The sequence below is a fragment of the Lissotriton helveticus genome, chromosome 12 (genome assembly GCF_964261635.1).
Source record: "Lissotriton helveticus chromosome 12, aLisHel1.1, whole genome shotgun sequence".
Classification (NCBI taxonomy): Eukaryota; Metazoa; Chordata; class Amphibia; order Caudata; family Salamandridae; genus Lissotriton; species Lissotriton helveticus.
The window spans coordinates 455,741,496-455,756,805 of NC_136073.1; the positions used below are offsets into that span (position 1 = coordinate 455,741,496).

The 15,310-nt window shown below is 42.5% G+C and overlaps 1 protein-coding gene across 1 annotated transcript in view; it reads right to left on the bottom strand.

Moving 5' to 3' along the window:
- Window positions 1–1,277: 1,277 nt before the first annotated feature.
- Window positions 1,278–15,310, bottom strand: part of HSF4 (heat shock transcription factor 4) — a 507,465-nt gene continuing 493,432 nt past the window's right edge. The window contains exon 12 of the mRNA XM_078670271.1: window positions 1,278–4,796. Within this exon, the coding sequence (XP_078526397.1) occupies window positions 4,600–4,796 (197 nt within the window). The 3' untranslated portion in view covers window positions 1,278–4,599. The remainder of the gene's footprint in view (window positions 4,797–15,310) is intronic.

A 15,310-nucleotide genomic window follows, 5' to 3' on the forward strand; every position in this document is an offset into this window, starting at 1 on the left:
TACAGAAAGTACTTAAACCAGTAAAGAAACATGGAACTACATTTCATCCATTTATTTGGAGAAGTCTATTGTCCACAAAATCAAAAGTGACAGAAAGATCCTCAAGGATCAGTCGCACTGCATCTTCATCAAGAATAATTGCGATTTGATGTAAGGCAACCAACAAGATACTTTATGTTTCATGTTTAGGGTGAAAAAATCCCAGCTGCTAATAATCAAGGTTATGAAGACCTTCAAGGTAACTTAACAGCTGTGTGGCCAGTAGCACCAACAGTTTCAGGACGCTTATTGGCCGAGACATACATGTTTAATTTCGGTCAATGGGCTGTTTATAAAGAGGGAGATGACTCCGAACCTCCAGGGTTGAAGGGAAAACGCAGTCAGCAGATCAGTGTTGAATAGTTGGGTGACTCAGCTCATAATATAGAGCAAGACCTGCATATCAGCAAATGGAAGGGATCCTTGAGGAATCTGTCAATACAGCTCCTACATCCTCATCTATTCCCACAATTGCTTAGAATTCTCGGTTATGAAAATGGCCCCATAGATAGGCTCTTCAATGCAACCATAACAAAGGAAGGGCTGTACTGCTGGCTCCCATGGCATAAAATGAGACACACAATAGCTGTTTCTTTTACTTGACAAAGGTGTGGCTTACTCCTGAATTTGCAGGAGTAGGACTTACTTTATTCTCTGACTATTATTTCTCCCATTCTATGGCAGACATAAACCAGGTGCCCTCTTCCATCACATCAACTGTGGAAGACGGCATATGACATTAAATAAGTGATCTGAAACATTTCAGAAAACTAAACCTAGTATTCTCTGTAATGGCTACTACTTTTTGTTGTATTTGTCTATGGTTATAGAATGGATAATTTGGAAAGACTGTCATGTGTGAGGTTAAGAAGAGTACAGTGTCATTTTAGCGAATACTTACCAACTTTTACTACAAAGCTAAGCTGCTCATTGTGCTTGGTTGCAAGGGTGTGGGTGTAATGGAACAGTAGATTATGTTCTGCCTCATTTCAATGGACTAACATTTTTTCATCTGCATTGCATAAGAAAGAGATTTAATCTTCTGCTCATTTGATGACGCCATCATGGAAAACTTATGTAAGTAAATCTGTATTTTTTTTAATCTTTAACCCATAAAAAATTAAGAATATTATCAAACAAAATCATAATCTGGGCATCAATTACAATGGTAATTCGACACCTGTATCCCTTTTGGGACTATAGAGGAAACTAGCTGTTGTAAAGTCATTGTACATCTAATATGGGCAGACGACGAAAGACTTGTGTGCTACTTTTTAAATAGACTGCATTGCTCCATGCCACTAGCACCATCTCAAAGTAGTGCATTATGTGAAGAAATGTTGGAAGCTCCATTGAAGACAATGGAGTGCTCCATGCTTTTACGGGCCGGTAAAGGCTTGCAAAGCAACATTCCAATGTTTTTTTTTCAAAGGACTCTCAGTCGGAGCCCGAGGGAAGTTAAACCCCTCGAACTCCGAGAGGCCTTTGTTTTATTTGTTGGAACATTCTGCCCTCTAGTGGCAGAATGTTCTAATAGTTTTATAGCCCTTCGTAGCTGGGCTATGCCGGCTATTAAAGTCCTGCTCCCTTGTTAAAGTCCCTCGCCTTCGGCTCGGGACTTTAACGCTGGAGCGGGCCTTTAATAGCCGGAATGGCCCGCTACAGCGGGCTATAAGGCTACTGTAAAGTGATTAAAAACACCTCACTGACATAATACAGTTAACTTTGATTGCAGAATAATTTACTCGAGCTGTCAATTTATTTTTTAATTTTAGACTTTTTGAAACTTGCAAATGTTGTATGTTGCTTCTCATTCTCTCCTCACTTCTACCAGTTCTCCTTTTTCTCAGTTTCCTCCTTTTTCCTCTCCCAGCATCATTCTCAAAGCCATATCATTAGGGGTACCGCTTGCACCTGATGACGGTTTTCCCGGTTGTGCTTTAATTCTGCACATCTATAATTTTCCTCGCACTAACTCTTCTAGGTATTAACTTGAAGAATTTGCCCGAGGCAGAAAATACGGAACGAGGCAAAATATGCGATTTTCCAATGCAGCTAAACTAAAACCTCAAACTGGCCAAGATAACTTGGACTCAGGAGTAAGACAGCAATGTGCACTATAGGTACCCAGTGTTTCTATGCAGCCAGAAGGGTGTGAGCAGTCGCATAAAAGCCAAATAGGCAGAACTGGTAGTAAACTCACCCTCTACATCATTGTATGAAAGTTAAGTTCAGCATTAAATCCCTGCCTAACAGTATTTTATTCAGGGCCACTGGAATTAGGTGATTGTGTGTCCACTGGATTTTCTGCATATTATGGATTAACCATATTTGCCACATAATTATAATTATTTTATTATTTTGTACAGCACACAGCTACCTTGCCAGGGTGTCCCAGTGCTGAGAATTTTTGGTATACAATCCGGGTCATAACAAAGAAGCACATTTCAGAAGAGTCAAGTCTTTAAGAGCTTTTGGAAAACTGAAAAAGAACGGCAGCCTCTCATAGTAATGGGCAAAGAATTACACAGCTCGGGGTCCAAGTAGGAGAAAGGCCGGCAACCTTGATAGCTTGGGGCCTAAGTAGGAGAAAGACTGGCCAAATAATCCATCATCTGTTGCATAATTTACCTATAAAAATAGTTTATAGCTCAAGTGGACCAAACATTACTAAAACAGCATGTGTTACTTCGCAGTGAAGTCCCTTTGGAAAAGTTGATTGGTTACCTTTCAATTGTCTATTGATATATCTGAGTGTTAAACTGTTTCCAACGAGGTGGAATCTTTGCTAAAATAGTGTTAACTTGTAAAAAGACAAAATATTACAGTAATTTTGTCACAAACTGTGCCACATTACGAAGCATAATTTGCCTATTCTTGCCACATAATTTAGTAAACCCTGGAGCATTATTTGGTACACCCCCATTGTATAATTCCAATGGCCCTGATTACATTTCAATTTTTGCCCTATAGTTAGTCTGTCTCCAGAAGCTTTCAGCTTTGAAATGAAACAACTAATTCAGAGACTTACAAGATTAAAGTAAAATGACATTTTATCAGGCTATAAATGTAAGTGAACAAAGAGGTTATTTACATGTAAACAATAGTCATAGTTTAAATTTCTACTGTGCACTGCTTAATTTGTAAAATAATAAGTGCCAGGGCCCTGACCAGGAGGCCACTGCAGCTTGCACCACCCATTGCCCCTGTCATTGCTGCCAAAACAACTACTAACCATCTCTCTCGCCTGCAAGTACAACTGTTCAGATTGTTCCAGGTACCCAAAGCTAAAGGAATGGCTGGGGAGGCAGGTATTAGTAATTTTTTATAGAGATTGTATTCATAAACAACCGTTGTTCTGCTCATCTCTAAATTAGATGAACAGTGCCGCCATGTGGCAGACTGTCATAAGTGCGGTGTTGACAATTAAGTACCAGTGTAGAGCACCAGAAACCAATTAAGTGCAGGTGCCGAGCCCCGGAAATGACGGCTCAAATTAAGCACTGGCCACAGAGAACTACCAGCAAAAATCATCTGCTCCCACAGATCATATTTATGAGTGCAAATGGCAGGATTTATGTATGCAAGGAATACACAGCCTCATAGCCACAAATACTCTCACTCCAATTTAATATTGCCCCACGACACTGCAAATTATGCATGAGTAAATTCCATTCAAGGGGGAGGGAGTGGGTGTTTCAAGGCGTGTTCAGCCTCGAAGTAGACAATTTCAAACTCCAGTCCGACCCTTTCCCACCCTGGACATGTTTGGATATTTGCTTCTGCAAAGGGTAGGAGTAATCTCGTTCCAGGTTCGGAAGGGGAATTGATCACAGAAAACCATATAGGGGTATAGAGGAAAGAGTTACTCCACAGGGAAAAATCATTAAACCCAACGTGGGAAAAAGCAAAAAAGAAAAACTGTGCAATTGTTCAAATGTATTGAGATTTCTGCTGGTGCAATTGGGCACCATGTATAATTATAATGGTGTAGATTACAATTCACAGGCACATCATGGAATTCACAAAGGTTTTTTCTGAAGTATAAAACCTGTGACTGGCACAACCTTCTAAGATTATATATCTAAAGTTTTGTGAATTGGAAACGTTTTAATTCTCTACCCTTGAGAATGCGTAAATCTGCAGGTGTAAAATTACAAACTTGTGAATCACGTCCAGAATGTAGAAGCACACAAAGGTTTCCTTTCGACTTTCTAATTTTTGTCAGGCAGCATCCATACCACATCAAAGGTAGAATGCAAGAATGACTGTCTCTGACCGGGGAGACGTGAGAGACAGTGACTCCCTCGGCCATAACCCATCAACGTCACTAGTCCACATAAGTATTTGAAATTCCTGTATGCTAGTTAATGTACTTCTGAACGAAGCTATTATTTATGATATAGGCAAGTATCTGAATTCATTTTGCTAAGCAGCAGTGTAAACAAATAACATTAACTCTTATTGGTTTCTGAACTTTTTTTGTTTGTTGCTTTTTTACATTCCCCATGAAAATGTTCTATACAAAAGGCACTACAATTTTATTAAGCTAAATATGGATCACTCGTTACTTTCAGCTACAGAACCTAAATGTAATGGGATATGCGCTTGTAGGATGCCTGAGGAAAGGTAGGAAGCAATGTTCTGAGCCGGGATGTACACAGCAGGGCATTCTTCTAGGTTCACCTCATCATTTCCGAAGGTGGCGCGTTCTTCGGTGAATAACTGCTGGGTACCGTCAAGTACAAGCTCCTTACCTGTAAATGTAAATGACAAATGCATGAATAAAGGTGACCCCTAAATGAATGTTCCTAGTTATTTGGCGACAACAGCTCAATCAAAGGTAGGGGCAATGCTTTTCACTTATTTAGGTCAAGTACCTCCTTTTGGGTTCCTACCAACCCCATAACTACTCCCGGCTACTGGGCAACATTAGTTCTTTGGCCCCCTAGTCCGACAAAGAGGATGATTTTTAATCAGATGTGAAAGAGGCTCTGATACAGGATATCTCCTAAATACGTCGCACTGATTGCACAGAAAGAAAAGATTAATTATCTGTAACACCAGTTCCCTATAATGCGTATCTTTACTACTTTACATATGAGTGCATTGCCAGCCCTTCTAAAGGTATAAGATGGCCTGGAGATACACATATGACTCAAATACTGGGCAGGGTCTTGGGGGCACATTATAAACAAAGGACTACTTGTTAGGCAGTGAGACAAATTCTTTCACTCATACCTGAAAACAAGGAGGAGTGAAAACAGAACACTGAACTCATCTAGATAGTGATAGGGTTCTTTTTCCATATTAAGTATTTTGCATGTGTTTTCAATATTAACACTGGAACAGGCAGGTGGTGCTAACTGTATTATTTACAGTTCTGATTCGACCACAGCTAATGTAGTTCGGCATGTTAAATTGGCTAACGTTTGGAGCCATATTGTTTCATGTCATATGTGTTTTTATTTCTAGGAGACAATGTGTCTTTACTTTCTTTCTAATGTGAAATGTTTCCTTTGCATAATAGCTGTAGAATGTCCTAACTACTTGTTACAGTGCACGTGCAGAGTACAAACTGATTCAATGTATCTCGTTTGTTGCAGATAACTGTATGTTTGAAGAACTTTAAGAAAACTTGCATTGTGTAGTATCCTGAGAAACTAATCAGCCCTATACTGCATCTGTATCTTTTAACCTGATTGGAGCATTTTACGGGAACTATGTGAAGGTGTTAGAATTTAGTGATTTAAGCTAGTGCAATGTAGGCAAGAGAGCAGAATTATTTTCCAGACAGTTTAGAGCAGAGTACTATCTTTATGGTAGACCTGATTTATTTAACTTTTCCTTTGCAACAACTATATACTAATTTGTCTTCTTACTTATATGACTTTGATTGATTTAAACTTCATAATTAATAAATGCATTCATATATTCATTACTGATTGATACCAATTTGATGGTTTTGAATTTGTAAACCTTTTAACTTTTACTAACCCTGTATGGTTTAAAAACGTAACCATTCTCTGTCTTTCTTTGTTGATCCTAATGTGTTCCATGATATTTAAATGTATTGATTTGAGGATTAGTCTCAGCTGTGGATTTGGATTCATCAGACAGTGCTTTATGGGCCCTGAATCTGCACAAAGAAAAGGGCTAAAAATTGTAGGAATGCAGAGAGATACATCTCAGGAAACGTAAATTAAGAATCAAACATTTTAAATTCTTCACTGGTAACCATGCAGAGCTCTCATTGTTACAACTATTCCTGAAGAATCTAGAAGAAAGACTATCGTCACAATCCCTTCACGATGGATATCCATGTAAACAGTCCAACTACCAGGAGGCTCACATTTCTGTCAGGAGTATGAGCCACTAGTTAAATAAAGAAAAGAAAAACTGTGAAAGTCTCACAGGAAGAAAGCCTGAGCAACTAGGGCCCAGATGTAGGTAAAATAGATTTACCGATTTTTAATTACCGAATCCTACCGATTCGGTAATTAAAAATCGGTAAATCTAAGGGGTGGATATGTAGGAACATCCAGATGTTCCTTTTACCGAATCGGTAAATATCTGTATTTACCGATTCGGTAAATACCGACCGGTAATGCCCCATTCATTCCTATGGGCTTTGAAGCCCATAGGAATGAATGGGGCATTACCGGTCGTTATTTACCGAATCGGTAAATACCGATTTTGACAAGGGTGCAGGGGGTGTCACTTTGACACCCTCTAGCACCCCCAAAAAAGATTCGAGGGCCATGTGGCAGGCATACCTGCCCTAAGGGCAGGTCTGCCTGTCATATGGCACAGGTGTGCATGCACACATGTGCATGCACACCGGAATCGGTTTTTTACCATGAAGTTGGATTTCATGGTAAAATACCGATTCTGTAAGGCTTGTGGGACTCAGAAGAGTCCCACCTACATCTCATTGTTACTGAATCGGTAAAAATACCGATTCGGTATTTTACAGATTCGGTAAATTTACCGATCGGTAAATTTACCGAATCTGTAAAATATGTGGCCCTACATACCATTTTGTGAATCTCGGTCGGTAACGGCCGAAAATACCGATTTTCGGCCGTTACCGACCGACCTACATCCGGCCCCTAGTCTGTTACAATGCTCCTTAGAAGGGATAGCAATTTAATGGATCAAATTCTGGGAAAGAAACAATGCAGAAATGTCATGTGCAGTTTTTTTTACTCTTTTCTGGGTACACAAATCTTGTGGGACAGAAAATGTGTTATACACATCACAACACAACACATATGAAGCTTCAAACTCTTCTATGCACAACATTTCCAGAGTCGGGCAGTTACACTGTCCTCTAAGGTCTAACCTAAGTAGAATATCTCACATGAAGAAAGGAGAATTTTTTAATGTGGATCCTAGAGAAGCTATCCCTTCCAATAAAGAAATCGAGTAAATGAAAACACAGTACAAACATGCAATATGCAGGCCATAATTCAAAAGAAATAAAGCTGTGCCTTATTCTGCGCTGTTTTGTGAAATAAAAAATAAAATCAGTCTCAAAAAGGACAAAAAGCTGCCTGTCACTTCAGGGTTGTCATGCCATAGACCAGACTCAAAAACCCTTTTAAACGCACTGATCACATGGAGGTGCTATTCAGCAAATCCTACAACCATCCTTTAGAACGTTTATGGTACTTTCTGAAAGAGGCTGCCTTCAGGGTCATTATTTCAGCTCCCTGTATAAAACAGTCTTTAGTGCAAGTACTTAAGTCAGTATGTTCTCCTGAACTGACTCCTGTCTACCTAATCTAACCCTGGGCATAGTTCGCATAGTAGCGCTATGCGTAGCTACGCAAAGTGCGCTACGCGAACCGCGTAGTGCCCTGTGCAAAATGCTGTTCGCACTGATTGCACAATGCCGGATGCGAGCGGTCGTGAGCATACGCAACCACTCCCAATGAGAAACCTGAACTCCCCGCGTTGAGAATCTTGCCTGGAGGTTTATTTCCCACACTCGCGATCGGCAACTTGATGATCCAAAAAGTCTCGCCGGGATGTCATTTTGCTCGCTCGCGGTCGCCAACTTGACGCTGAGGACCGCGAGCAAGCAAAAAATGACCGCTACACTACACTATGCATGTTTGCACTGTGCTACGTGCAATTCACGTAGTGCGAAGTAGCGCAAACTACGTGAGCGTAGCATAGTACTTCGCCCAGGGTTACCTAATACTCTGTATTCTTTAATTGTTCTAGGTCAATCTGGAAAAGAAGAAACACATGATATTAAGCTCCCTCTCTGGTTCAGGTGTGTCACCGGGACTGCCCAGGGTTATGGCCCCTTGCCTCCCCTTCATTTCTGTTGCACTAGGTGATTTGCTGTCACTTTTAAATTATGAACTTTTTGCCTTTCTTACTGATTGGTTCCCAGTTTTTCAAGTTGGTCAATCGCCCCTCCAACTTTAAGGAGAGACTCCACTCTCCTCACTGCCAACAGATCTGCCATCACTAAGTTAAGACAGCGTGTAACCTCCACTTAGGCGAGGTCCTAGCCACTCTCACTATCCCTGGCTCGAAGCAAGCCAGCATGCTTCTTTGTTGATCTCTTCAGCTTATGGTGTGGTGTTCTCCTCTGAGCATCCCCGCTTCCTCACACCACAAAGCCATGGAGTTGTGAGCAACTTCTCTCCCTGCAGGCAGATGCAAGCAGGTTTGGTGGGCATCTGCTGCAATGGCCAGTCTCAAAGCTGTTCATCTTCCAAGCCTCTCAGACTCCCACTCTTCTTCAGTTTTAACTAGAGGAGAAAAGGGGCTCACTCTGTGGGCCACCTCTTTGACAGGTAAGCCCTGGACCACTGTACATATGGGAGCTCAATTCCATGGACGATAAGGGTATCGTGCTGACATAGAGGGTAAACATAAGAAAAGGCTGAACTGAAATAACTTAAGGAGCTGAACAGAGGTTAATATAAGTTCCTGCAACTAGTACTGAGTTTCCACTTAATAAGGTGAGCTTGCAGGGACTAGGGTAATTGCAAGGCAAATGATAATTGTGGAACCTTGCCTCACTTCAAAATATTTTGGTCTGCCCATGATTGTTTCCCCAGTGGACTAAACAATCTGTGTCCACTGAAAAGGTTCCATGTTTACTGATGATCCTCAGTAAAGCACCATGTTTTGCTAGCCATGGACATATCCAAGTGTACCTCCACACATTGAGTGACTGTTGCCACTTTAAACAAGGCTATGCAGAGACTGACCATTGGTGACAGCTGATTTTATGTCGGGAGACACATGCCTTTTGAACTATACCCTGGTAGGAAAGAAGTCTGCCAAACCTCTCCAATCAAATCTTTTTAAAACCTGTATCTGATGTCTTCCGTTGTGCAGTGCTTAATTTGAGCCGGTGGTTTCTGGTACTCGGCACCAGCCCTTAATTGTCAACACCGGCCGTTATGACAGTCTGCCACTAGGTGGCACTATCTGGCTACTTTGGAGATGACCACCACAAAAGGTAATTATTAATTCAATACATATCAAAAATTACTATTACCAGATGCCTAAGCTATTTGTATAGCTTTGGAAGCCTGAAATAGTCCAAAGTGTGATAGTTATTAACTGTGTTGTTACTATCATTGGCAGTATGACAGGAGCAACGTGTGGTGCAAGCCGTAGTGGCCTCCTGACGAGAGCCTTGCACTTCTTTCTTTTTACAAATTAAGCACTGCCGTCATTGCATAGAGAAATGCTATTTGGGAGAAGAGGGAAGGGTCTAAAATTAACAAGCCATATATTAGGTTCCATAGGAATTTGTGTTCTTTGATACAACAAAAACTGAACACAATTGCACTAAACTTGGTCTGAAAGTAAAACATTACTAATGATATTCCCTCTTTTGCAGTTTGGTGTAAACTTGTTCAGTATGTTTATTAGATATATACATTACAAAAAGGGGTTACATTAAGTTTAATGGTTTCTTTTCTGCAAATTTAAAACATTTGTTCCCATTACCAGAGGATACACATCTAAAGGTGAAAATGTGATACTTATTCAGATCTCACTGGACAAGAGAGCATTTTTTGGCAACACCCATTTTTAACCCCCCAGATTAAGAACGACCCATGGATCTAACCAATTTGATTGGTTGGTCATGAGTGAAAATTTTGTTCATGACTTATTACGCCTGTTGAGGGATTCTTAGCTACTCACAGATTAGATGCAGCAGAAATAAAATTGATGGATCTCCAACCACGGGTGGGACGTAGGAGAACACAGAAAGGCAGATCCGACTCTCAAAGGTAAAATAAATTGAAGACAAGGAATCTGACAATCTAAAATAAGGCTCTTGGATCCACTGGAGCTGTACTAGCACCACATATCAAAGATCTGCAGTTTCAAAAAAGTAAGTCCACAGTGCTGAATGGGCATTTCAGTCAGGAAGATTGAAGGCAGAACATGGACAAAGGCACTGCACAGTAACTCTGTAGCAATGGGCACTGAATGAAATGCATGACTGAAACGTGCACACTGCTTCCAAAATCCACTATGCATTACTGAAGGCCATGAGTAGAGATGTGCAAGATTCGCGTAATTCGCTTTCGCGTTATTACACGAAATTTGGAGAAAATTACATGGAATTACACGTATATATATGAAAAATGTGAATCAACATTTAATGCTATATTTGAGCACAAAATGCTTCCTTGCTCTAAACTGTGATGCGAGGACGTATTCCGCGCTAGAAAATAGTGTGAAAAACACAACTGCATCAACAACAGCAGCTTGCTTTCTGGTTATTTGCTATGTTCTCGCACTATAATTTTGCCGCTAATGGCAGCATAATTACACAACAACCGGTAACAAGTGTAACACAAAATTTCAGAATATACCTGAATTATAGTGAGGTAATTTACATTTCTCCTAGTCCTAGTGGTGAGCAATTGGCTCTGGGGTCACAATGCCAAAGAACTGGGTATGGCCTAAGGACCAAACCTGTACACATAAGCAGGGATGCCATTTGCCTCTTATTTTTACCTAGATTGGATTGATAAAGCAAGGTAGTATATGCTTATTCTGTAGTGAAATGTGGTTTATAGAGCCCAAAAGATATATTAATTCACCTGACTTTGGACAGTTGGGCAGAGTAGGGTTAAAACTGTTTGAAAGACTGGACTCAGGCAGAACTGCCAGCGGTTTGTGAATGGAATGATGGGACAGGTTTTAGCTGAAGATAAGAATTGGTAGTTTTTGTCATAATGGGAATATAAGAATGGGCATCAATTGTATAAGAAAACAAGTTACTTACCTGTAACTTTGGTTCCCCAGTATTGGTAACTTTCATAGATTCCCATGCTTTTGTATCATTCCCCGTTGTCGGAATGGGAGTCTCGGTAACAAAAATAACATAGCAGTAGGTACAAAAGAGAAAGAAAAAGGCATATGCCTCATTCCCTTTTGTAGCATATCCACCTCTTTTTGTAAAAGAGACCAAACTTAGGCATCAGCCAATCAGAAGAGCCTCACCTCATAGAACCCTCCTGAAGGAGCCTCAGATTTTCGTAGCCGTTGTGTAACAGTCACCATATCTGCTGAAGGTTGAGCTTGCCCCGGGGAGGTGGGTGGGCGCATGGGAATCTATGAAAGTTACCAATACTGGGGTACCAAAGTTACAGGTAAGTAACTTGTTTTCTTGCCCCAGTATTGGAACTTTCATAGATTCCCATGCTTTTGTATCAGAGTAGTAAGCAGTTAGCAATAAGAAAACACATTTTGTGTCATAAAACATTGCAATAGCCAACATGACATAAAGATACCAAATGTGCAAAATAACGGAAGGTGGGATAGAAAGGAAAAGCTAACCAATTATTGGAATAGGTTCCTCAGGACAGCCTGGCCCACTGCCGCATTCTCTTGCTGTAAGGATTCCAAGCAGTAATGCTTAGTAAAGGTGTGGACGCTGCTCCAGGTAGCAGCTCTGCAAATACCTTTAACCTGCACCCCCGCGAAGAGGGCTGTTGAAGTGCCCGAACCCTGCCAGTCAGCGGTTTACCCGCTGCAGTATGGCAATGTAGAATGGCACTTGTAATACATCTGGCAATCTCCTGTTTTGACAGCAGGAGACCCTTGCTTGGACCACCAAAGGCAACAAACAACTGAGAGGATTTCCGAAATCCCTTGGTACGATCCTAATAGAATTTTAAACATCGTTGAACGTCCAGAGAATGTAGCGACTTCTCCGCTGGTGTAGCCGGGTGATGAAAGAACGCCTTCAGAATAACCGGCTCGTTCAAGTGGAAGTCCGAGGGTACCTTGGGTATGAACCTTGGGTTAGTTCTCAAAATAACGGTGTTTCTTTTAAATTGCAGGAAAGGTTCTTGGATTGTGAGAGCCTGCAATTCTCCAATACATCTTGCCGATGTGAGAGCAAGAAGGAGAGCCAATTTCCATGACAGGAACTTCATGTCTGAACGATGAATTGGTTCAAATGGGCTTTTCATGAGTTGAGTGAGGACTAGATTTAGGTGCCAGGTAGGAGGGGGAGGCCTCACTGGTGGATAGACCCGGAACAAGCCTTTCAAAAACTGTTTCACAATTCTGGAAGACCACAACGAAGGACCTGACTCCGACCGTCTGTATCTTGAAATGGCTGCCAAATGAACCTTTATAAAAGAATGGGCCAGTCCCGACTTAGCCAGGGACAAGAGATAAGGTAGAAGCTGATGAGGCTTTGAAGTAAAGGGGTCAACTTTCTGTCTCCTGCACCAAATACAAAATCTCTTCCATTTTAAGCGGTAAGTCCTGTTTGTGGAAGGAGCTCTCGCTTGGGAGAGGACTTCCTTTATTTCGTTTGAGATGGGGAGATTCATAAATTCTCGCTGCTCAGGAGCCATGCTGTCAGGTGTAACGACTGTGGATCTGGATGCCAAATCTGTCCTTTGGACATTGTGAGGAGATCTGGAATAGCCCTCAAGGGAAGATAGAGCTCCGTGTACTGTCTCGGCCAAGCAGGGGCTATTAGGAACATACTGCATGGTTCCACTTTGATCTTCTTGATCAATCTCAGGATCAGTGGAATGGGGGGAAAGGCGTAGACAAATGTCCTCGACCAGGCTATCGAAAGCGCATTTCCCAATGATCCTTGTTGGTGATGTCTGCTTGCATAAGACCGGCATTTCTTGTTGGTCTGTGTGGCAAAGAGATCTATTGTTGGTCTGCCCCACTGGTAAAAGACCTCTTCCAGAACCCGCTGGTTCAGCTCCCACTCGTGACTGACCGAGGATAACCTGCTCAATCTGTTGGCATTTTCGCGTTTAGAACTCCTGGCAAGTGTTCTGCCTGCAGCGACATTCCATGAAGGATCGCCCATTCCCACATCTCCTGAGCTTCCTGCGACAATGGGAGAGATCTGGTTCCTCCCTCCTTGTTCACATAATGCATGGCCGTGGTGTTGTCCGTCCTGATGAGCACATGTGAATCTTTTAGGCGAGGGAGAAAGGCTTGCAGAGCCAGCTTTATTGCCCTTAGCTCCAAGAGATTGATGTGGAGCCGACGATCGTGAGGAGACCAATGGCCACTGACATGCAGGTCTTGCATCACCGCTCCCCAGCCCTCCAAGGACGCATCCGTTGTCACCACCTGAGGAGATGGATCGCTGATGAAGGATAGACCTTCGGAAAGGTTTCTCTGGTCTGTCCACCACTGGGCTGCTCTTTTCATTGACGGAGTGATGTTTACTTTGTCGTTGAATGACCTGTGAACTTGTGTCCACTGGATGTCCAGTTGTTCTTGGAGAGGACGCATGCGCAGTCTGCAGTGAGGTATCAGGGGTATAGATGATGACATTACCCCCAGCAGAGACTTGTAGTGGCGTACTGAAAGGCACCTTCTTCTTTGTATGTCCAGAGACATGGATTGCAGTTTCTCTCGTCTTTCTAGAGTTGGAAAAGCCTTTGAGAGTTTTGAGTTCAGGATTGCTCCCAGGAAACGTGCTTCCCTGGATGGAATCAGAGACGATTTCTCCTTGTTTAACGTGAGACCCAGATTTTGAAACAGGTTTGTACAAGCCTGAACCACGTCCTGTGCAGCTCTCCTGGACGGGGCCTTCAGCAACCAGTCGTCCAGGTAAGGAAAGACTTGAAAATGATTCCTCCGCAGAAAAGCCGCCACTGGCGCCAGCACCTTCGTGAAAATCCTCGGGGCTGAGCAAAGACCAAAGGGTAAAACCCTGAATTGAAAATGGCTCTTGGCTACTGTAAAGCGTAGGAACCTTCTGTGCGCTGGGTGAATCAGTACATGAAAGTACGCATCTTCGAGATCGAGCGTGGCCATGAAACCCCCCCGGATTGATGAGCCAAAGGATGTCTTGAAGAGAGACCATCCGGAAAGACAGGGAGACGAGATAGGTGTTGAGCTCCCTGAGATCTAAAATGGGGCGCCATTTCTCTAGCGTCTTCCTTACCAGGAAGAACCTGGAGTAGAATCCTTGTCCTTCTTGGTCGGCAGGAACTGGCTCTATTGCCCCTTTCAGGAGCATCTGATGTGCTTCGAGCCGCAGAAGATGCAGGTGTTTCGATGGAATGGCTGCAGGGGCTTTGGATGGCGGGATTTGAGTGAATTCTAAAGTATGGCCCTTTCGAATGATGTTGAGCACCCAATGGTCCGATGTTATCATGGAACAATTGTGAAGGTATTGGGATACCCTTCCTCCAACTGATGACTTCCAGGAGGAGGGCACAGTAGGAAGAGCCAGGAGGCCGCTATTGACGTTTGGAGGTATAACGTCCCCGTTGAGCCTGTTTCCCCCTGTTGTAAGGCCTGGAGTAATTGTAGGATTGGCCCTGCCTTTGTTGATAAGGCTGATGGTATTGCTGTGATCATGAGCCGTAGGATGAATATCGCTGTTGCTGATAGGATCCTCTATAGTTCGTATCTCTGCCTCTGCATCCTTTAAAAGGCATTTTGCGGTACTGAAGCGTACCTAAAGATCTGGCGGTCTCGGTGTCTTTTTTGATGTCCTGGAGAGTGTCGTCAATTTGCTTTCCGAATAGTGCATCCCCATCAAAAGGAAGATCTAGGACCTTATTGTGTATCTCAAGTCGAAACCAGGTCACCTTCAGCCACCCCTGGCGACGGAGAACTGCGGCCCCAGCTAATGAGCGAAACGCCGCCGTAGCAATGTCCATGGCGCAGTCAATGATCTCCATTGAGGTCGCCTCCACTTCTTGTAAGATCTTTTTTGCCACTGATTTCGATTCTGGAGGAAGCTGATCCAGGAACGGAGCGGCATCACACCAAA